The following is a 23,745-nucleotide window of genomic DNA, read 5'->3' on the forward strand; positions in this document are numbered from 1 at the left end:
TTCTCTGCAGAAATTTGTTCATCTTTTATGACTGCTAGATTTTGTGTTCTACCTTAGGCCTTTTCCACTGTGAAATGATTAAAATACTTGCTAGTGCTTTTATGTTTTTTTACATTTAATAATTTTTGCTCCATTTGGAATTCTTTTTTTTAACTGGCTAGTTATCATATTACCATAGAATAATCCATCTCCCTTCATTGACTTGAAATAAGACCTTTATCACATACTAACTTCCTGTATATATTTTTAAATTTCTGGATGTTCTATTGTATTCCACTGATAAAGTTTTTCTGTCCATGCACTAGTTTCATACTTTCATTCTATCCATGTTTCATACTGTTTTAATTATTATTTATTTTATAATATGTCTTAGTAGAATTAGTCTCTCCCTTTACTGAATTTTCCTTGCTATTCTTGTTTATATTTCTCTGTGATCTTTGGAATCAGTTTGTCTAGTTACTGCAAAAATTCTCTAGATATTTTAATAGGATCAAATTCATTTTGTGGAATAATTTGCAAAGAACTGACATTTATGGTTATGTGTGTTTCCTATCCAAGAACATGGTTTACTTTGTACTTTTCTGAGTCTTTTGTGACCCTCATGGCAGCATTTTAAAGTTTGCATCATATACCTCTTAAACATTTCTTTTTAAGTTTATTCCTAGGTATTTTAACTTTGTGTTGTGTAAAGAGGCTTTTCTTTCAGTATATATTTTAACAGGTGGTTACTTGTGTGTATATATATATGTAAGCATGTAAGCATTTGACTTCTTTATATTAATTTTGTAAACAGCCTCCATAATGTATCTTACATAATTTATATGTGTCACTTGATTTTTTGCAGGTGTTCTTGATAAATTACTATATCACCCGCAAATAAAGTTTGCTTCCTCTTTTTTAATTTTGAAATGTCTCATTTCTTTTTTCTGATCAAACTGCCTAGTTGCTCAAGAATTAATGTTGATGGTGATAGTAGACATACTTGTCTTATTCTGACTTTTATAAGAACACTTTGTTTTCCCATTTAAGCCTGAGGCTGACTTTTGTGTTGTCACATATATTTTATCATTTTAAGGGAATATCCATTTATTATTATATATTGTTTTTACTAAGAATGGATACTAAATTTTATCAAAAGCCTGTTGATGAGCATCTATGGAATGGATCACAATGTTCTTCTTTTTTGATCTATAGATAGGGTGGGTTAGTAGCAATAGATTTCCTAGTACTGATAATTACTAGAAAATTTTTCTGTATAATTATATATACAGAAAATTATAATTATCTTCTGTATAATTATCATTTGATCATGTTGTATTTCTAATTTGAATCTGTTTCCTAAATTTTTGTTTAGGATTTTTGCTAAAATGCCATGATCTTACAGTCAGAATTGAGATCAGTCTTTTTAGGAAAGAGTTTTATAGTTTACATATAGTAGATTTTTTTTAAGGTTTGTTTTAATTGAACTGTGTTTTTCAGATTTGGTATTTGGAAGTTTTTCTTTTCAGTGTTTTGAAATAGCTTTAAAAACACTGCAATTATCTGTTCTTTAACCTGTTCCTTTGTAGAATTCACTTGTGAAATTGGTTCTTTATTTTTTTTTCCTTTCTCCCTTTTAAGGATTTGTAGTGCAGATAGTTCTTTGGCTACTCTCCCTGGTTTTGCTGTGGTAGTTTTTCCTGTGATAATTATTCTTTCAGATTTTCTCTATTTTGGAATACTTTTTGCAATTTATAATGTTTTCCTAAGAAAATCATCCATTTCATCATCTTCAAATTGATTTAATAGTTGAGCAAAATTATCTTTTAATTTTTTGTAAACCAGTGATTCTCAAACATTATGGCCTAAAGACCCTTTTAAATTCTTAAAAATTTTGAGTACTCCAAACAGCTTTTGTTTCTATGGTTTATATCTATTGATATTTAGTGTGAGGAATTAAAACTGAGAAATTTTAAAAATACGTATTCTTTTAAAAAAATTAATAAATGTTACATGTTAATGTGAATAACATGTTTATTTATGAAGGCAGTCCCTTATATTTTCTAATACAAGGTAACATTCCACTAGTAGAATGGGATTGTTTTACATTTTTGCGAGTCTCCTTAAATGAAAGACATCTGGGTTCTCGTATCTACTTGCAATCACTGTTGTGATATGTTATTTGGTTGAAGTCTATGAAGATGATCTTCCCTTACACAAATAATGTTGGGAAAGGGAGCAGTATTTTAATAGCCTCCTCAGATAATCATGGATATTTTTCTTCTATACCTGTACTCTCCACATGTAATTTCTTAAAGGTTAGTTGCAAGAGTTTTCATACTTAGGTACATTAAAATATGTTGGCCTGTGTTGCACTTTGAATGGATCTTTTACCCACACATAATTCTGTAGCGTCTTGCAGGTCATTTGAAAAATTATTAGTTCATTAAATTTACTGATTTTTCAAAAGTTGAGACATTTTATTTTATAATAAAAAAATCACAAATCAGTCATCAGAAAAGTCATTAAGTGTTAGAAAATTTTCAGACCCTCAGAGGCAGATCTAACTTTTCAAAAATCCCAATTTCTATTTGATAGCTTTGATTTTAATTGTCAACTGAGAGTGTGTGGCAGCGAAAAATACAGTGATTTCCAGTACCATGTGGTGCCATTGCCTTAGTTTGTGTTCTGGCAGCACAGTGAAAAGGCAAATAGGCTCAGCATACTTTGAGAATCTCTTGTTCTCCAAATTGAGTTTATATCTTCTGTTGATTTGCCAAAGGACCAGTTCTCAGTTATGCATTTATTAGTTCTACAGTTTTCCTGTTTTGTTTTTTATTAATTTTTGCTTTGATGTTTAATTTCTTCTACTTTTTCCCCCCAGTTCCTTTAGCTGTAGTCTTAGAAGTTTATGAATTTTCTTTTTTAGGTTTTGATATGGAATGTTTTATCATTCTTTTCTACATATTCTGCAGTGTCAATTTTTGTTTTCTCTGTGACTCAAATTATGAAATTTCCTTCTTTTTTTTAAATTTAAGTTTAAAAAAATGTTGCGATAACACATATACAACATAAAATTTCCCTTTTTAACCACTTTCAAGAATACAATTCAGTGGTATTATCACATTCACAATGTTGTGCTACCACCACCACCACTGCCACCATCCATTACCAAGACTTTTCCTCACCCCAAACAGAAATTCTCTACTCAAGGAGCATTAACTCTAGGTTACTCTTTTTTTTTTTTTTAATACCAGTAGTTTTTTTTACAGAAGATAGAGATTTACAGAAAGATCACACACAAAATACAGAGCCCCCTCCCCGTTTTTAACATTTTGCATTAGTGTGGTACCTTTGTTACAATTGATGAAAGAATATTATATATTTTACTATTATCTATAGTCCATAGTTTACATTAGGGTCCACTGTTTGTGATTTACAGTCATATGGTTAGTTTTGTGTGTGTGTGCATTTTTAAAAAATTTTTGTTCTAGCAACATATACCACCTAAAATTTCCTCTATTAACTACAGTCAGATATGTAATTTAGTGGTGATGATTATATTCACAGTGTTGTGTTACCATCACCACTATACATTATCAAGACTTTTCTGTTACCCCATCACTCCAAACAGAAACTCTGCATCAATTAAGCATTAATTCCCCGTTTCCTGTCCCTACTCCATCCTCTGGTAATCTATGTTCTAGTTTCTGACTCGACGAATTTGCTTATTCCAAGTATTTGTTATCATTAGGATCATACAACATTTCTCCTTTGTCTGGCTTATTTCACTTAACATGATGTCTTCAAGGTTCATCCATGTTGTCATATGTGTCAGAACTTCATTCCTTTTTATAGCTGAGTAATATTCTATGTACCTACCACATTTTGTTTATCTGTTCATCAATTGATAGGCACTTGAGTTGTTTCCATCTTTTTGGCAATTGTGAATAAAACTGCTATGAACATTGGTGTGCAAATACCTACTCAAATCCTTGCTTTCGTTTCTTGGGGGTATATACCTAAAAGTGATGTTTCTGGATCATATGGTAATTCCATACTTAACTTTCTGAGGAACTGCCAGACTGTCTTCCACAGCAGCTTCACCATTTTACATTCGTTTCAACAATGAATAAGTGTTTGTTTCTTCACATCCTCTCTAACACTTGTAATCTCTGTTTTTTTTGTTTTTGTTTTTGTTTTTTTTGATAGTAGCCATTCTAGTGAGTGTGAAATAGTATCTCATTATGGTTTTGATTTGCATTTCTCTAGTGGCTAATGATGTTGAACATCTTTTCATAAGCTTTTTGGCCATTTGTGTATCTTCTTTAGAGAAATGTCCACTTATGTCTTTGCCCAGTTTTAACTTGTGTTGCTTGTCTTTGTATTGTAGGATTTATTTACGTATTCTGGATAGTAAACTCATATCAGATATGTGATTTCCAAATATTTTCTCCCATTGAGTAGGTTGTCTTTTCACTTCCGTGTTAAAGTCCTTTGCACAAAAGTTTTTAATTTTGATGAACTCCCATTTATCTTTTTGTTGTTGTTGTTGCTTTTGTTTTAGGTGTAAAGTCTAAGAAACCATTGCCTCACACAAGATCCTGAAGATACTTCTGTACATTTTCTTCTAAGAGTTTTATAGCCCTGGTTCTTATATTTAGGTCCTTGATCCATTTCAATTTTTGAATAAGGTATGAGTCAAGTGTCTGCCTTCAATTCTTTTCCATAGGGATATCCAGTTTTCGCAGCACTATTTCTTGAGGAGACTATTCTTTCCCAATTGAGTGGATTTGGCAGCCTTGTCAAAAATCAGTTGGCCATAGATGTGAGGGTCTATTTCTGAACTCTCAGTCTGATTCCATTGGTCTATGTATCTGTCCTTGTGGTAGTACCATGCTGTTTTTTTTTTTGTTGTTTTTTTTTTTTTAATTCAGTTTTATTGAAATATATTCACAAACCATACAGTCATCCATGGTATACAATCAACTGTTCACAGTATGATCATATAGTTATGCATTCATCACCACAATCTATTTCTGAACATTTTCCTTACATCAGAAAGAATCAGAATGAGAATAAAAAATAAAAGTGAAAAGAGAATACCCAAACCATCCCCCCATCCCACCCTATTTGTCATTTAGTTTTTACTCCCATTTTTCTACTGATTTTTTTTTCAATTTTTTAACTTTGTTTATCAAAAAATTAAAAACAAACAGGCAAACAACCACCAAAAAAACCCCACAACATTTCAAACAAAGCAATGGATTAAGGAAAACAAATAACCTAAAATAATTACTTTGTTTCCAATATGTTCCTACCATACCCCAAGAAAATTAATAAACCATGTCCAAACAGAGGAGTAAGAAAAACAAATAATCTAAAATAACTACATTGCTTCCAACATGTTCCTACCATACCCCAAGAAAATTAACAACCCCTAAGAAAACAAAGGAATAAGAGAAAAAAAAACCTAAAATAACTCTATTGCTTCCAACATGATCTTACTATATCCAAGAAAGTTTACAAACCATAATCATTCCTGAGCATTCCCATAACATTGAGATTACCCTCCATAGTTTATCTGATCTTATTAGATTATCATTCCCCCTCCACTAATTGGTATCTCTAGGTCCCCTACATTCTACAGTATAAAACATTGTACATTTTTCACAGAATTCACATTAGTGGTAACATACAATATCTCTCTCTTTGTGCCTGGCTTATTTTGCTCAGCATTATGTCTTTTTTTTTTTTTTTTTTTTTTTTTTAAATCTTCATTTTATTGAGATATATTCATATACCACGCAGTCATACAAAACAAATCGTACTTTCAATTGTTCACAGTACCATTACATAGTTGTACATTCATCACCCAGATCAATCCCTGACACCTTCATTAGCACACACACAAGAATAACAAGAATAATAATTAGAGTGAAAAAGAGCAATTGAAGTAAAAAAGAACACTGGGTACCTTTGTCTGTTTGTTTCCTTCCCCTATTTTTTCTACTCATCCATCCATAAACTAGACAAAGTGGAGTGTGGTCCTTATGGCTTTCCCAATCCCCTTGTCACCCCTCATAAGCTACATTTTTATACAACTGTCTTCGAGATTCATGGGTTCTGGGTTGTAGTTTGATAGTTTCAGGTATCCACCACCAGCTACCCCAATTCTTTAGAACCTAAAAAGGGTTGTCTAAAGTGTGCGTAAGAGTGCCCACCAGAGTGACCTCTCGGCTCCTTTTGGATTCTCTCTGCCACTGAAGCTTATTTCATTTCCTTTCACATCCCCCTTTTGGTCAAGAAGATGTTCTCCGTCCCACGATGCCAGGTCTACATTCCTCCCCGGGAGTCATATTCCACGTTGCCAGGGAGATTCACTCCCCTGGGTGTCTGATCCCACGTAGGGGGGAGGGCAGTGATTTCACCTTTCAAGTTGGCTTAGCTAGAGAGACAGGGCCACATCTGAGCAACAAAGAGGCATTCGGGAGGAGGCTCTTAGGCACAACCATAGGGAGGCCTAGCCTCTCCTTTGCAGCAACCGTCTTCCCAAGGGTAAAACCTGTGGTAGAGGGCTCAACCCATCAAACCACCAGTCCCCTATGTCTGTGGTCATGTTAGCAACCAAGTACCATGCTGTTTTTACTGTGCTTTGTAATAAGTTTTAAAGTCAGAAAGTGTGAGTCCTTCAACTTTGTTCTTCCTTTTTCAAGGTGGCTTTGGCTATTCAGGGCCCCTTACTCTTCCATATAAATTTGGTGTTTGCTTTTTCCATTTCTGCAAAGAAGGTTGTTGGAATTTTTATTGGGATTGTGTTGAATCTGCAAATTGCTTTGGGTGGAACTGACATCTTAACAATATTTAGTCTTCCAATCCATGAACATTGAATGTCTTTCCATTTATTTAAGGTTTTCTTTGATTTCTTTTAGCAATGTTTTATAGTTTTCTGCATATAAATCCTTTACAAGTGTTTAGAAATCCTACCGATTTTGTATGTTTTGTACGTTGATCTTGCACCCTGCGACTCTCTCCTTGTCCTTTGCATTCAACAGTTTGTCTACTATGTCTTGCCATACTTATCTTCAAGTTTATCCTCTTTGGGGTTTGTTGGGCATCTTGGTATGCATATCCATGCCTTTTCTTAGGTTTGGGAAGTTTTCTGCCATTATTTCTTTGAATATTCCTTCTGTCCCTTTCTCTCTTCTCCTTTTAGACTCCCAAAATGTAGATATTTGTACACTTGATGTCCCACATGTCCCTTAGGCAGTTTTCGCTTTTTCTGTTTTTTTTCTTTCTGCTCCTTAGCCTGATTCATTTCTGTTGTCTTGTCTTCTGGCTTGCTGATTTTTCTTCTACCACCTCCAATCTGCTGTTGAAACCGTGTAGAGAATTTTTCATTTCAGTTATTGTGTTCTTTAACACCAGTAGTTCTTTTTGATTCCTTTTTAAGATTTCTATTTCTCTGAGAGTCTCATATTGTCCAGTCATTGTTTTCTTGATATCCTTAGTTCTCTCTGTGTTTTCCTTCATTTCCTTGAGTATATTGAGGATAATTTTTTAAGGTGTTTTTCTGGTCTATCCAGTCTGGTCTTCATTCATGTTTTCTTAATTTTTAATCCTCTTCCTTTGGATGGGCTATCATTTCTTATTTCTCTGTTAATCTTGTAATCTTTTGTTGCACACTGTACAGTCCAATATGTTAAATTGTCAGTTCTGGGATTTAGTCCCTGAGCCATCTGTTTCTTGTTTGTTGCTTGCATTTGACAGAGATTTCCTTGAGTGCAAGGAGCTAACAAAGTCAAACAAACCAGTGCATAAAAAAATACCTTTCACAGTCTTTGTACATTGCTTTGCGTTGGATGGTGCGCTCCTTCAGAGCTCAGCCCTCCTATCAGTTCAGCCCAAGGCAACTGTGCAGTGCGGGGTCCTCTTTGTTTTCTGAGTCTGTGTTTTGTACTAGTCTTGTGCTTGGTGGTGGCCTTTGGAGTTCCCCTGTTTACAGGAATTTTAATGCCTCTTTACTCCTATAATGTAGACTTCTCCCTCTCCATGGTGCTCTATTTAGTGTAAGTCTAGAAGTAGCTAATCCTTTGCCGTAGGCTATTTGATCTAATTGTTTTCTTATGCTGCCTTAGCTGTCCCAAGCTGCTTTAGCCTGAAGGCACATGGGGGGTGGGCAGGTGAGTGAGGGAACGAGTGGAGAGAAGTTTCCTAGGTCAGTCTTTCTCAAGTGGAACAAAGCCAAGGACTCGTAACGGGAGTGCTGGCTGCAAGGGTGCCAGAAACTTCTGTGGCATTTGAAGCTGCATTTTCGTGATTCGGCACTTGCTTAGTTAATGTAGTCTTTTAAGTGTTTTCCATAGTTTTCAGGAAGGTGCTATCTTTAAGACTCTCTGCCACTTTTACTGAACAAAGGTTGGAACAGTGGCTGCCCTCACAGCCAGCCTTCAGCAGTCTGATGCAGCTGATCAAAAGCTGTGATCGGTGATCAGACCACACACCCCTGGATCTTGGGGAGGTAGGTCTTTATATTCCACCCTGGCAACAGGAAGCTGCACCAGGATGCAGGGCTGTGAACCTGTTGTTGTTTGCTGCAAGGCTGGGGGATGGTAGCTGCTGCACAGAGAGTATAATTCACTGGTACTTATCATGGTTTATACCAGCCTCTTCCTCTCCATCTTTCCTGGATTCTCCACTGTGTTTTACTAGTCTCCAAGTTTCAAAATTGTTGATTCGGACAGTTGCTGTCAGTTAGAGACTTATTCCTGGAGCTTCCTTTTCAACCATCTTCCCACAACCCTCCCCTTTGTTTCTTTTCTTTCTTTTTTTTTTTTTAATTTCCAATGAGGATTTTTTTTTTCCTTCTAGTTGTGTTATTTTCTAGTTGTACTTTATTGTGATCAGATGAGGTTGTTTTTGTTTTGTTTTGTTTTGTTTTAAAAAAAGCTTTGAGATACAACTTATATACCATACAATTTGCTTATTTAAAATGTACAATTCATTGGTTTTTAGTATAGTCACAGTTATTTGCTACTGTCACCATGGTCAGTTTCCTCATATCCTTTAGCTATCACCCCCTACCTCCCAGCACCCACCCTGTAGCCCTAAACAACCAATAATCATCTTTCTGTCTCTATAGATTTCCTTGTTAGGGACTTTCATATGAGTGGTATTTTTTTATTTCAGTTATTGTACTTTTTAACTACATGCTTTCCATTTGGTTTGTTTTAATAGCCTCTTCTTTCTTTTTACTGATATTCTCTCTCTGAGACATCATGTTGCCATCCCTTCTTTTGGTTCTTTAGTCATGCTTTCCTTTAGTTCTGTGAACGTATGTAAAATGGCTCCTTTGAAATCTTTTTCTGTTAAATCCAGCATCTGGTTACTCTCACAGGCAGTTTCTTGTTGCCTCCTTTTTTCCAAGTGTATGGGTCATAATTTCCTGGTTTTTGTGTATGTGTGTGTGTGTGTGTGTGTGTTTGTTTTTTGTTTTTGTTTTTTTTTTTGCATGCCTTGTAATTTTTTGGGGGAACTGGACATTTAGAGAAAGTATTGTTACAACTCTGAATATTGGTGTCCCCCTTCCCCAGGGCTGTCACCGTTCTTCACTTGCTTATGGATTATTTTGGTGATGTGCATTTCCCTCCTCAGTGCTAAGCCCCTGCTCTTGCTCCTGGGGAGGCACAGCTCTGGGTGTGTCCGCAGACACCTGGATGGCAGTGGTGCTGGTGGCTGTTTCCTCCATGTCCATGGCCAGACCCAGCTGGCCACTGATTGCTCCTTGATTGCTGTGTTTTCAGCAATGCCATCACATAAATTTCTTTACAAACTAAGCCTTCCATGGATAGTTTCTGAGGTCAGTGTTTGGTGTGTGTCCTTACTCCAGTTGTGCTCCTCCCAGCTGCTGGCTCCCTGGTTCTCTCCTGCAGACTAGTTGGCCTGGGCTGTAGAGCACATCTTCCTTAGGTTCACATAGCTCCCTTTTCCCTTCACAACCTCCACTGCTTCTGAGAGCGATACTGGATTTACAGTTCTCCAGGCTCTATTGAGATGAAGTCAGTTCCTTTGGAAGAGGCTACTAGCTATTTATTTTAAGGCCTGCTTCTCTCCCCAGGCAAAATCTCTGAGCCGGGCTCTGGTGCTGGGGGTGGGGGCAGTGACAGACTTCTCTCCGAGTGACATCCCCACTTTCAGAGCCAAGTGTTCAGTGGAGGAGGGGGGAGGAAGACTGGGGTGCTCTCAGCTTGCCTCTCAGCAAGGAACCAGGAGCTGCAGGAAGGGCTGTGGATGTGTGCCTTGCCCAAGGTGGAGCTGGTGTTCCAGGAGTGGCTGTTGGGTGGGAAAAGGGAGTCCCTGCCTCTCAACCACACTTACCCAGGACTGACCCAGCAACAGGCAGCTCGGGCCGGATGAGAAACCCTGAAGTCCTGCCCCTCACGGAAAGACAAGTACTGACTGGGGTTGGGGGCGGGGTGGGGTGGAGTCAGAAAGAGTCGGGGAGTCCTGTGCTCTTGACCACAGTTGTCTTGATGCATATACCGCAAACCTTTGCTCTTACAGAATTTCTGCATCTGTTCTTTTTTTTAATTCAATTTTATTGAGATATGTTCACATTCACATACTGTACAGTCACCCAAGGTGTACAATCAGTTGTTCACAGTACCATTATATAGTTGGGCATTCATCATTACAATAAATTTTTGCATTTTCATTACCACAAAAAGAAAGTAAGAATAAAAATAAAAATTAAAGTAAAAAGAATACTGAATACATCCTATCCCCTTATCCTTCCCTGTTATTCATTTACTTTTTTGTCCTCATTTTTCTACTCATCTGTCCATACACTGGATAGATAAAGGGAGTGTGAGCCACAAGGTTTTCACCATCACATGGTCACACAGTGTAAGCTACATAGTTATACAATCGTCTTCAAGAATCGAGGCTACTGGGTTGCAGTTCAACAGTTTCGGGCATTTCCTTCTAGCTCTTCCAATCCACTAAATATTACAAAGGGATATCTATATAATACATAAGAATAACCTCCAGAGTGACCTCTCAACTCCATTTGAAATCTCTCAGTCACTGAAACTTTATTTTGTTTCATTTCTCTTCCCCCTTTTCATCAAGATTTTCTCAATCCCGCAATGCCAGGTCCAGGCTCATCCCTGTGAGTCATGTCCCACGTTGCCCAGTCCACATCTGTTCTTGTATTGCTGTTTCATCATTTGTTTTTTGCCCTAGACCATTTCCAGAGGCTTTGAATGGGTGGTGGTTCTTTATACTTTTCACCATTTCATCGAGGAGCCAGGTCAGCGAGCTCCTCCCACTGCCCCGATCAGTTTCCAGGTTTGACCTCTGTCTGTGTTATTTCTGTTCTTTGGAATTGTGTCAGTCATAGTTTGGGGAGAATCAACAGAAATCGATTCTGAAAACTAAACACAGTAATTTATTTAAGATGGAAATAATTTAAACATTTTTCGTAGCAGTTAAGTGTGCTATCTAAAGAAATAGAATAAGGGTATCATATAAATTTAAAAATAGAAATACAGTCCTTCCATAATACCTTTAGAAAGCCACACAAAACAATTTTTTGGCTCACCATTTTGGAGACTAGAAATCCAAAATCAAGGTATTGACAAAGAAATCCTTTCTCCCCAAAGTCCGTAGCCTCCTGGTGCTGGCTTGAGCAATCCTGGGGGAAGTTCCCTGTTGGCGTCCCAGCCCCTGTCACTTGGCCATCCCTCCTCCTTGCTTCTGCTCTTCAGGCTCCTGCTGACTCCGGGTTTCTCCACATGGCCTTCTCCAACCTCTGGCTTCTGGATTCTTCTCTTGATAAGGCCTCTAATAATATGGATTAAAACCCACCCTGATTCATTTGAACACACCTTAACTAAAATAGCATCTTCCAGAGATCTTTTTTACAAATGGGTTCATACCTGCAGGAATGCAGATTCAGATTAAGAACATGTCTTCTGAGGGAGTTTGTAATTCAATTGGCTACACCTATATTGAGTAATTTAAATTTATTTTCTGATTTGCATACATTGCAAATATCCCCACCTGCTGTTAGGAAAGTACTCTTCTAGGCCTGAGGTAGATATAAAATAAAACACTGTGTCTATCTTCAAATAATTTGCATCTCCAATGGGAGAGAAACTTATAAGCAAAAATCTCTGCTAGAGGATTAAAGAAAATGAACGGGGTGGAGGTTGAGTGGACGGACTCTGGGGAGAGCCTAACACTGATGGGCCTCAGCGTCCCCACTCAGAGCGCTGACAGCGATGCCCGGTGAGGCTCGCCTGTAGGTCTGGGGATGGTGCAGTGGATGTGTGGAGGGTGTCTTAAAAACTCCACATCACCTTGAACCTAACACTGGTTGCTTCTGATGGAAGGAGATGAAATGGGGACATTTTCCTTTACTCATTTCTGTATTCAGAGTTTTTTCATATGTGTTGAGAAATTAAAAACCTCATCTTAGTAATTAGTAAACCATACTAAGATGAGGGTTTTTAAATTTTTCCCTAAATTACAAGGTGAACGTAGTGGTCAATCAGTATGCAATTGATTATGTATTTAAAATGTATCTAGGATCTATAGCCTACCTATTGCAGCCCTGTTAGGGAAGAAGAGAAAACCAAGAAATATAAGACATTCTGTATCTATAAAGAATTAGCTGTCTAGATTTTAATCATGAATAAGAATTCTTACCAAATACAGTGTTCAATTTGTGTGGCTCTAAAATAAGTGTCCTTGATCACGAATGTGCTGAATCAGTCCTACGTGAATATAATTAGGTATAACATTCTTGGTTATTCTGATAGCTTATATGTCTGTAATCAGTTCTGTTTTGTGGTCAGCTCGGGATGATAAAATGATTGTAATTTCCATTAGAATTCTGTCTCCAAAAAAGCAATTAGAATGTCAATTAATGACTGTAAATTATTTATAAAACTGATAACAGCTAAGTAGGTTCTAATTTTAAAGTTTTGGTTGAAAGAAATGGATAGTGGGTTTTAATTGGTCATCTTTGTACTTTCAGAAAGAACTGGTTGTCTTCTTGGGCAGTGTTGCAGGGTTCATCTTTACTTTTTACGAAGACACAAGGAAGTAGCACAAGTTGGGTAAGTACTTCTCTTTGGAGGTTTTATACGTTTAAATTACGTGGATAATATTGTACCTGAATTTCAGAAAGTAATTTCTGAAGTCTATCTAGCTACAGGAAGTATGCTTATAAAAATAAATGAAGTTTTCTTAAAGAGGCATTTTGACTCCTAAGAGAACTAATTAGGAAAGTCTAATCAGTTGTATTATTACTACAAATTCTATTTTAGCCGTTGAATTGAAAGATGGGGCTCAATACTCGAGCATTATAGAACAAAATATGTATCTCAATTCATCATGAATCAAGTTTACTGTGTTTATGACTTAAATACTCTGATATGGCAATCTAAAAATCTACATGCATTGAGTACAAATGTGAATATTCTAGAATGTTTCTTTTGTTTTGCTATACTGATCTTTTGATTTTTTCTCAGTTCAGCCAGTACAGTGGAAATGGTCTCTGAAATACCTTCCATAATAATAAAAATAAAAAAAAAATTGAAAATCTGGTTGGTCTTACCTTAGAGTAAATTGGTAATTTTGTCTTTCTCCTTTTCCCCTGAGATAAAGCTCAAAGTACTCTTTTGTTTTTGTTAACTCATTTCTAGAGGAGTATATAATTATTTCCTCCTATTTAATGGCTCGACTTTTATTTGAAATCCAATGAAGAAAATGAATGAAAGAGAAGGAATGGAAAAGCAATTAGAGATTAATGAATAGTGAAAAGTACCAGAAGACTACTGGATAATGGTTGTTCATATGATAATTACCGGTGTTTAAAGGGTAAAGGTTGTGGTAGGTACAGATAAAGCATGTGGGTAGAGCAGTGCGCTCAGTGAGGCCTCACTTGGGTAGGTAGGTTTGTATGTGATTGACAGGAAATGAAATTTTTGTTTGTTTGTTTGTTTTTTGTTTTGTGTTTTTTTTGTTTTTTGTTTAAAGGTGTTAAATGAACCCCCTAGCACATAATCACTAGTCAGGGTGGTTGCATTTTACTTAAGGCTTTAATTTGTGTATAAATGAAAAAGACAAAAATCACCTATATTGAAAATTGCCCTTGAATGTCCCCTTAGGAAGATGGAGCTAGTTTCTAGCAGAGCCAATTTTTTTCCCTCTGTTGTTGAAAGAGGTTGTGTTCCCTTAAGTTGAGATTGGGTGGTTTTGTTAAGGGACAGTGTTATAGGAGAGGCAACAAACTAAGGTGAGATTCCACTTGAAGAAAAAGCAGGTTCAAATCTTATACTCACTCCAAGTCATAAGCTCATGAATGGGATGCTGAGCAAAACTACTGACATAATTGAAGCTTCTATTTTTAATCAGTCACACTTTGTGTTTATTTTTGCTGAGCATGCACAGTTATTGAATATATATTCTTATGAACTCTACTTTATAAGAAAAAAGTTTAATAAATACTATACCATCTAAAAATCTAGTGAGCCTTTCCTTCTCCATTGGAGTAGATAACCTTTCAGTTGTTTACTGGCAATGACTAGCTGTCAACTGGGTTGTTAAATCAGTAATAGAAACTTGAACTTGCTTTCTTCTCAAGTTGCTTTCATCTTATTTGTCCAGCAAACATACATGCCTGCTATGTAATGGGCATTGTATTAAGTTTAAGGATTTAGAGGTAAATAACATTATCCCTTCTTTAAAACTTACATTGTAGTGGAGAGACTGACAAATGAACAGTTACAACACAACCTATGCTGTCTTCCCTCTCAGACATCATTCATCATATTCTTGAAGTATTTTAAAAACTACCCCAAAATATGTTGTTTATACATGCTTTAAATTTCGAAAACTAGTCATTTGCTTGAGCCAGATAATTCTTGAGGGGTTGGGAGTGCTGTCCCATGCATTGTAGGATGTTTGGCAGATGCTGTAGCGTCCCCCTCCCCAGTTATGACAAGTGAAGATGTCTCCAGACTTGCCCGATGTGCCCCGGGAGACAGAATCACCCCCAGTTGAGAACCATCATTGCAGAGGAAGGGGAGGGCAGGCTGCTCCCGAGAGGGGTCTTGGAAAGGGAGCCCAGAGATTCTGAGAAGAGGGCTGGGCAAGATGGCACAGGGCCATGCGACCCCTCGCAGGCACCCCTCAGGCACCCCTCAGGTCTGCGGTTGTGAATACAGGCCTAGACCAGTCTGTTTAACGTACATTCTGTACAGCATTCATCTGGAAAATGAAACATGAATTTATATAATAACAAAGAAAATATTCTGAGATATACTTGAGGGCTTTTGCGGAAATATTTGGAAGTTGAGCTTTGCTCATGTTGTATGTTTGCTTGTACAGTTGTATTTTTGTCCTATCTGCTTCCATTATGTTTTTCTCTTATGTGTCATTTTGCCATTGTGCATTGTTGTGACATCATTTTCTTCCCTTTTTTCATCAAGTCATTCTGCCAACAGGGCTCAGTTTCTGAGCTCTTGCTTTTGCTGCTTACCTCCTGGAAAAATTCTGTCAGTCGCCGGTCTGCTGTCGCATATGTAAAATCCGCTCCTGTTTCAGCTGTCACTGTATGTGTTCTTGTTGTACAACCCTTGCCACAGTAATTCTGTTTTCTTTGCCATGAATACCTTGGGGGGCTGGTTTTAGTACAGAGCAGCAGGAATAGATTTTGAGAAAGAATAAACAATAAACACAAAATTTTGCCAACCAGGCTGAATGCCTTTTTCTAGCATTCTGTCATATGACTATTTATATTTGTTTGCTATATCTTAATTGGCTAGCTGTTTGTATCTTAGCTTATAGCTGACCTTCTACAGAGGATGGTGACAACAAATTAATTTTTGTCATTTTGTTAAATGTGGACATTGAAGTTTTATAACTTCTTAAATGTATTGTTGCTGCTCAAGAAGTTATCTCTAGCCTTTGCAGCTTCACAGTTAATGAAATAGTAATGATGTATGTTTTTTTGAGCAGCAAAGGTGCAAAGACTTAGTAAAATGCTGTTGAACTTTGTGTGATCATTTTTCTTACAATTCTACTAATAAATTCCATCTAATATCCTAAATTTTATGTTGATTTCACTAATAAATTCCATATAATTCTTAAGTTTTGTTTTGCTACAACAAGTACGTTGTTTTAAGTCCCCACTGCTAACTGAAAAGATGAACTAAAAGAAACTAGGCATACCTAGTGAAGCCAAACCATTTATTGAGTGTGAAGCTACCAAGTAGAGTCATTGTCATTGACATTACAGATAGTGATGGTGGGTAAGATCCATTTCAAATGACAAATTAGACTTGAAATGAACACAGTTTTGTACAATAGGTATTTCAGTACATGAAATTACCTATTACAAAACTATATGAATTTAAGATTACACTTCAGCAGTGCTTGGAGATTTTAAAACCTCCAAATTTTTCAGCAACATAGGAATGCTGTTTGCTCTTTGTTCTTAGTTAACAGATTTAAACAGAAATTTAAGGTAATGATGGTAAGATGCAGAATAGTGTAGATCTAACATAAATTTTCTACTATTTGCTAATCATTTATAATAGCTAGCTAAGTGCTTTTTCTTCTCAAAATCTCCCATGTCAACTGTCTTCCCATTCTTTTCATGCTTTATAGCATCTGGCTTTAGTTATAATTTCTAACAGAGGAACAAAAAAACATGGGCTTATAATTTTCTGTTTGCACAAATTATTGTTAGTTGTTGACAACAGAAATAGTCTATAAGGAAATAACTTTTGAAAGCACCAGATTGGGTTTAGAGAATGTATATTAGGTGGAAAAGCAGTTGGTATCTGCCAGATAAAATTTATATATATATATATATATACATATATATATACACACACACACACACACATATAAGAATAATATCTTGTCTTTTTGAACATATCATTTCACATAGGCATATATGGTCTAGTATAAATTCCAAGAAATGGAATTGCTAAGCCAAAATATACATATATTTGTAAGATTGCAAATACAGCCTTGCCAGAGTTCCACTTTCCCCCTGACCTGTGTCATATGAGAGGGCCATTGCTTCACTAACAGCTTTTCCCCAAACTTTTTGATTTTGTTTTTTTTTTTTTTGCGATTCTGGATGGAAAAAAAAAAAAGATTTCAGTGTGGTTTTATTTTGTAGTTTTCTTATGATGGAAGTTGAGCCATTTTCCTTCTCTACAAACTGTATACTCATCTTCAATTTTAAAGTAGGAGTGGTTATTTCATAATATAAAAGAAGAAAAATGCAAGTTAAACTCCTACTCAATTTATTATTAATAATATAAAATTCTTTATTTTTTAATAAATACATATACCTGAATATCACATAAACTTTTTTCCTTTTTTCTAAAATGAAGTTCGGGAGTAATCAGTCCAAACCAGAGTTCACGGTGGACCTCAAGGGAGCAGCGATAGAGATGGCTTCGAAGGACAAATCCAGCAAAAAGAATGTACTTGAGGTAACATTTTTTTTCTACATATAACGCACAGTTCTTAACTCTGATAATTGGATGTTCTGTGTTTTTTGTTATTTTGGGACATAGTCTTCATTGTGACTAGTCAAGGCAAAGTTAGTAATTAAGTCAGTTTGTATCATTTAAAAAGCAAACTGGTGTAAAAATCTGAGCTTCGTTTGCATAAATTATTGGAACTCTGACTATATATCACAAACCTTTGTTCCATAAATTCTTCCAAAATGCTTCCCTTTACATAACAAATGTAATATTAAAATATACGTTAAAACCTTTTCATGTTGTCATTCATAGCCCTCCACAGTAATATATGATCTTGTGTCAGTTATTTATTGCTGCATAGCAGTCACCCTCAAGTGTAGTAGCTTAATACAGTCATCATCATCTTGGCTCTGTTTGGCCTGGGTGGCTCGTCTCCTTGGTTTCTCCTGGGATCATTCGTGAGACCAAAGTGACGGGGGGCTGGGCTGGGGCTGCAAGGTCTAAATGGCCTCGTTTGCCTGCTGGGTGTCGGTGCCAGCTGTTGGCCTCCCATTCTCAAGGGGGCTCTCCGGGCTTCATGGCCGTGCCAGGGTTCCAAGAGGAGGCAGAGCGGATGCGGCAAGGCTACTTGAGGCTTGCGTTTGGAAGTCACACATCTCTTTCACTGTATTCTTTTGTTAAAGCAAGACACAAGGCCAGTCCAGTCTCCTGGGGAGGGGAACTGGAGTCCATGTGTTGACGGAGCAGCAGCGGCACTGCATTGCAGAGGGTTGTGCCCAGGGGAAACAGACCGTCTTCAGATTCCACCCTCCTGGTCCCTGGCCTCGTGTCTCCGTCCGCTCCTGTCTTGTTGTCGAGGCTGATGGTGTTAGTTGCTTTTCCCGTCTGTATGAGTTTACTCCTGTTTATTGTTCTGCATTGAGATCTGACCCATGCCAGTCTCTGCTTGTCAGATGTTACCTGTCTTCCAAGACGCACGTCAGCTGTCACCACAACAGTGATGCTTTCTCTTTGTGCTTTTTAAATAACATTTATTTTTGTGTACTTTGGATTATCATCCTTTGTAAGTTATTCTCCCCACTAGATGATTAAAGTGTGTTGTTTTTAAAGCAGAAACCGTATTTTTCCTCATCTTTAAGTAAAAGCCTCTCACAGTGGACGTTATTTGCAGTGAACATTCAGTATTGGTTGACAACGTGACCCTCGCTGTAGAAAGAAATGTGTGAAAGGAGGTCTGTTTCCTCAACTGCCCTGTGGTTTCAGTAGGTGTTTGCAGAATAAGAAAAGTTTTATGGTCATATAGATTTGGGAAATAGTTTGTTTTTTTTTTTTTCCTTTCTTACAATATCACAGTACATCCTAAAATATCAAAGCCCTGAGAAGTCTTGAAGGAGAGAAACATGTTTAATTTTCTTTAATCCCATATTTCCCAGATTACTATCACATTAACAGTTTTTGTTTTTACTTTTTGAGGAATACCTCTTTAAGGCATTATTTACAGAACTATATTTACATAATGTGTCTGTTAGAATGCCTTTTGGGAAACATTGCCATCTGCTTCTCTAGGAAAAAAAGAAATCAGTTAAGCCAGAAAATGGGAGGAATGCTTTCTACTAATGCCTTAAAATTCTTCCTCAATCAAGCATAAGCAACTTTGAACAAGAGATTATAAATTGATTATTGCTTTCATATAGAATAATAAATAGTATTCTAACTAGTCCATGGTTTGACAGTTAATAAGGTGTGTGATGTGTTGTCCATGGCCTCTGTTTGTACTAAGCCATTATACTTGCCTATTAAACAGAAAAAAGTAAAGGTCTAACCCTTAATGTATTTCTTTATAGTTATTTTTTAACCAGAGAAAGAGGAAAATGGGATGCTCAGTTCTATGTAAAAATATCATACATTTTATTTCTTTACAAATGAATTATGTTTCACTTCTAATTGAAAATGTAAGGCTTTGATTCTTGAACTTAAATGTTTTAAGTGTACTAGATATCAGCAAGTTTTATGGCAGTTGTGTGATGGAATTGGAGATCCTAAATTATTAGCTTTTCATTGAAAATTATTGTGAGACACAACTTCAGGTTTTATAGAACGGCTCAGCTGCTATTAAACTGAAATAAAAGCTGTTCCATAGCTGTGTAGGACTTTAACCTTTCATCGTTATTAATATAATATATGGCATCTAATCTTACACTGGTAGTTTTGTAAACTTTGAATCAAATGTATTCATTTATTTTGTTAACATCACTGATGGTACTCGTTTTGGTTTCCCCCCTTTTCTCTAAAGCTGAAAACCCGTCAAGGAACAGAACTGCTAATTCAGTCCGATAATGACGCTGTTATTAGCGATTGGCTTAAAGTTATTAGTAGTACTATCAGTAATAAGGTATGTGTCTGGCTTGGGTAAAATTTTTACTTCAGATTTCTTTTTCTTTTTGGCTTCTAATTGCTTATTATCAGATTCCAATTTATATGTGAAAAGATACTTTTTAATATATATTTTGACAGAGATGGTAAAGACGGTGGTTAATTTAGCAATCCCCCAAGGGCTGGTGAATGACTTAACATTCTCATTTATGTAATGTGTGCTACCAGTGGATTTGAAATAATGTTCACATTAACCATTGCGTCCAAAAAGAAATTGTTCAAGAAGAAGGGACAAATTGTACCCTGGCAGATAGTATTTATTCAATGGCTAAATCAGTTGGAAATCGTACTGTTTGGTGGAAACAGGTCCTAGGCAAAACTGAATTGAATGAAGATGTAGGCTCTTCATGCGTCTCTAGCTTTTCTTCCCCTTCTCTCCCCCCCATCATGTTCCTAATAACTTCTTATTTATATAACAACAAAAAGAACCCCAAATTTAGATTCTAAAGTTAGCAAGAGCAGTAATAAGCAACTAGGGTCTGTATGTTTTTAGATGCTGTGTTCTCACCTCTCACCATATGGGGACATGGCTCCTGGCTGAGGATCATATGTCAGTGACAGAAAGGAAAGAACTTAAGGAAGTGTGCTACGGTTTTAAATTAAATGCAGACAGGACAAAAGCTGAGCATCACTGGCTTTAGAAGAGACAGAGATGTCCTTCAGAGATGTCATAGATGCTGCTGTGTCATTAATGAGCTTGGTGATCTCACCAAGGTATTGTACCTCAGTGGCCTCAGTTTTCCCACTTATAAATTAGAGTTGGGCTTGATTATCTCCAAGTATCCTTTTACACATTAATTTTTTTTTATTTACTCAGTTCAGAACACCCAGAATTGGAATCAGAGTATTCTTGGACTCTTTGTTCTCCAGCTTTTACCTCGTCTAGTAAATTAGTCACCAAGCTATATGTGACTTTTCCTTTTGCAGTATGAGATTTTGTATGGGATTTCTGAATCCTGTCCCTTCTGGAACCGTGGACAGGCCTTTATAGCTTTATGCCAGTTTAAGAGAAACCTTCTAAACAGTCTCAAACCCTACAAATCCATTCGTAATGCTGTCACTATATGAAACTTGCTAATGTTAATTTTATAGTCCTCCTGCTCACAGATTTTCTGCGACTCCCATTAAAATTCATCCACCTGAGCCCAATCTATCCTTTCAAAGTACTGTCTACTGTAGCCAGTATGGATCACAGAAATCTGTTTACTTGAAAGCAAGCATGCGGGCAGTCATTCAGCAGATGTGTGATGCCGTACACTTGGGGATATAGCAGTGTGCACCCAGATGCTATACCTGTCTGTATGGAGCTTGCAGTCAAAGACAGAAGATAACTCAACAGTTAACATAATGAAATGTGATGAGTGTTAGGCTGGTAGAGGATATACAGCATGCTATGAACACACCCAGCAGGTGGGGCCTAATCTAGTGGAGGGGTCCGGGAAGGCATTCATTTTTTAAAAAAAGAAAGCATTCTTTTAATTGAGGCCTACAGGATCAGAAGGAATAAGCCAAATGAAGTATGAGGAAACTATTGCAGACTATGAAATTTTAAAATATGTACTGTTTACAGAGTAGCAAAAAATATAACTACTGAGGAATAAATGTAGCAAAAGATGTACAAGATTTCTGCAGGGAAAATTATAAAACTTTGAGAGACATTGAAGAAAACCTAATTAAATGAGAAATATGTTCGTGGATTAAAAGATTCAGTAATGTAAAGATATCATTTCCTACCAAATGATTTACAGATTTGGAAGTTTTGAATCTCATTCAAAATCCCGATCGGTTTTTGGTTAGAACTTGACAAGTTAATTCTAAAATTTATATAGAAATGCAGAGGACAAAGAAATATTCAAGATAGGTTTGAAGAAGGAAGTGGAAGAATTTGCTTTATCATATGTCAAGACGTTATAAAGCTATAGTAGTTAAGACTGTGTGGTATCTATGCAAGGGAAAGACTCAGGAAAGAACCTAGAAACACTCACATACGTGTGGACACTTTATGCCAGATATAGCACTGTAGAGCAGTGAGGAAGAATAGGCTTTCAGCAAACAGTGCTCAGTTAGCTCTTGAAAGGGCTTTGGTGCATAATTAACGAGCCATTGGCTAGGTACACTAGTTAGCTTGATCTTTTACTGCTGTCACAGAAAGTGGCTTTTTCATATTCTAGCACCGGAGATTATAGTCTGACCTTTTACCCCTTCTTAGTGTCACACATATGGAATCAATCAAAATGAGGAAAGATAGCCTTATTATCAGTCAGTACAAACCCATTATCATGTGAGTTAACAGCAGTTTTATTTTGTGACATTCAGAGTTAATGCCATGCAGAGGAAAAAGGAATTTTTTTAAAAAAAGATTTACCAAATATCTAAAATTGTAAATAGTATATACTAAGTGATTTCATAGAATCATTTGGAAGAGTCAGTTACTGATCACTTTGCAAATTATAGCATTAGAATTAAAGTAATATTAAAGTAATATATGTTTGGGAAATTTAACCAATAGGCAGTAGACACTGATGAAGCAATTGAAGAGGAGATACCAGATTCACCAGGAATAGAAAAACATGATAAAGAAAAAGACCATAAGGAGCCTAAAAAACTTCGTCGTAAGTTTTTCTTTTCCTATTTTGCTAATGGTTTAAGTGAATTTGTTCTCTCAGTTTTCAAAAATTGTTTAAAAGGATACAAAAGCTGAGTGTAGTCTCCAATGCTGTAAAAAGGTTCGAAGATCAACTACAGAGTTGCAACTTCTGTCTTTCAGCACCCTCTCTCCTAATGACCTCATTATTGTCATTTTTCAACCTCAGTGTATGCATCCTGAGGGCATCATATTAATTTTGAGATATTGTGACAGTTCAGGATGAAAAATGTATTCTCCTTCTCATGCTTTTCTGTTGAGGCCTCTAGGAAGCTGAACTTAATTGACTTAAAAGTAAATGGTTACTGTTCAAGATTCTATGGAGAATCTTACACTTTAAGAAGTCAGGAGTCCTGGGACATGTCCCATCTTCCTGGTGGATACCAGTCGCATCGTGGAGTGGGGGCACTGTGCGTGTGCACAGGTGCACACATCTTATTTCCATTTCGTGCACACATGAAGGAACTCAGTGGAACCAGCAGCTCCAAGAAGAGCGTTTTCTCAGGCAGGCCCCTCACGAACTCATTGTTTAAAGAGGCCATTAGCTATGGCTCCATGCGTCATTCAGTCTGCTGTAACAAATCCATGTTTTGACTCTGATCATTTTTTGACCTTCAAATTGATTGAATGATTGGAAAATCAGGTCCGTTTTTGTTGTCCCACATTCTAGGGCTATTACTGACATTGCCACTGTGCAACAATGTAAACATGAAAATTTGATTATTTTTATTCTTTACTAATATATTTGTGCTCTTAACCTTCCCTGGGGACAGTTATTTTAGTAAATTTACTTTTTGATTTTTTATTATTGCAACTAAAAAGCAAATTGGTGACAAAATACAGTGCATCTTTGTGATTATAACTCTGTCAATTAAGGGAGCTACTTAACATTTTCCAGATGGTCCCAGTGTTAGTTCAGGGTACAAATAATTATGATGAGACTTAGCTTAAAGGACTAATAATTATGATGATTATGTGTATATTGTCAGACTCCAGGGGATAGGGTTTTTTTGGTCTGTTTTATAAATTTTTAATTTTTTGTCATTTTACTTTACTTTTCAAAATTTATGGGGAGTCAAAGAAAGTAGCATCATTTGTGAAATAATAAATATAAATTAGAATAACTTAGGGATGCCTTGGCACATATACCAAAGAAAGTACAGTTTGTGGTCA

The 23,745-nt window shown here is 36.5% G+C and overlaps 1 protein-coding gene across 5 annotated transcripts in view; it reads left to right on the forward strand.

Moving 5' to 3' along the window:
• Positions 1–23,745, forward strand: part of ARHGAP12 (Rho GTPase activating protein 12) — a 127,534-nt gene that overhangs the window by 96,477 nt on the left and 7,312 nt on the right. For 3 of the 5 annotated variants that reach the window (XM_037837935.1, XM_037837938.1, XM_037837940.1), the window contains 5 exons: positions 13,022–13,103; positions 15,480–15,602; positions 17,400–17,501; positions 19,789–19,887; positions 22,438–22,540. In XM_037837935.1, the coding sequence (XP_037693863.1) occupies positions 13,022–13,103; positions 15,480–15,602; positions 17,400–17,501; positions 19,789–19,887; positions 22,438–22,540 (509 nt within the window). The remainder of the gene's footprint in view (positions 1–13,021; positions 13,104–15,479; positions 15,603–17,399; positions 17,502–19,788; positions 19,888–22,437; positions 22,541–23,745) is intronic. The other 2 variants (XM_037837937.1, XM_037837939.1) reach the window with 1 other exon arrangement.

Source organism: Choloepus didactylus, chromosome 5 (assembly GCF_015220235.1).
Source record: "Choloepus didactylus isolate mChoDid1 chromosome 5, mChoDid1.pri, whole genome shotgun sequence".
Taxonomy (NCBI): domain Eukaryota; kingdom Metazoa; phylum Chordata; class Mammalia; order Pilosa; family Megalonychidae; genus Choloepus; species Choloepus didactylus.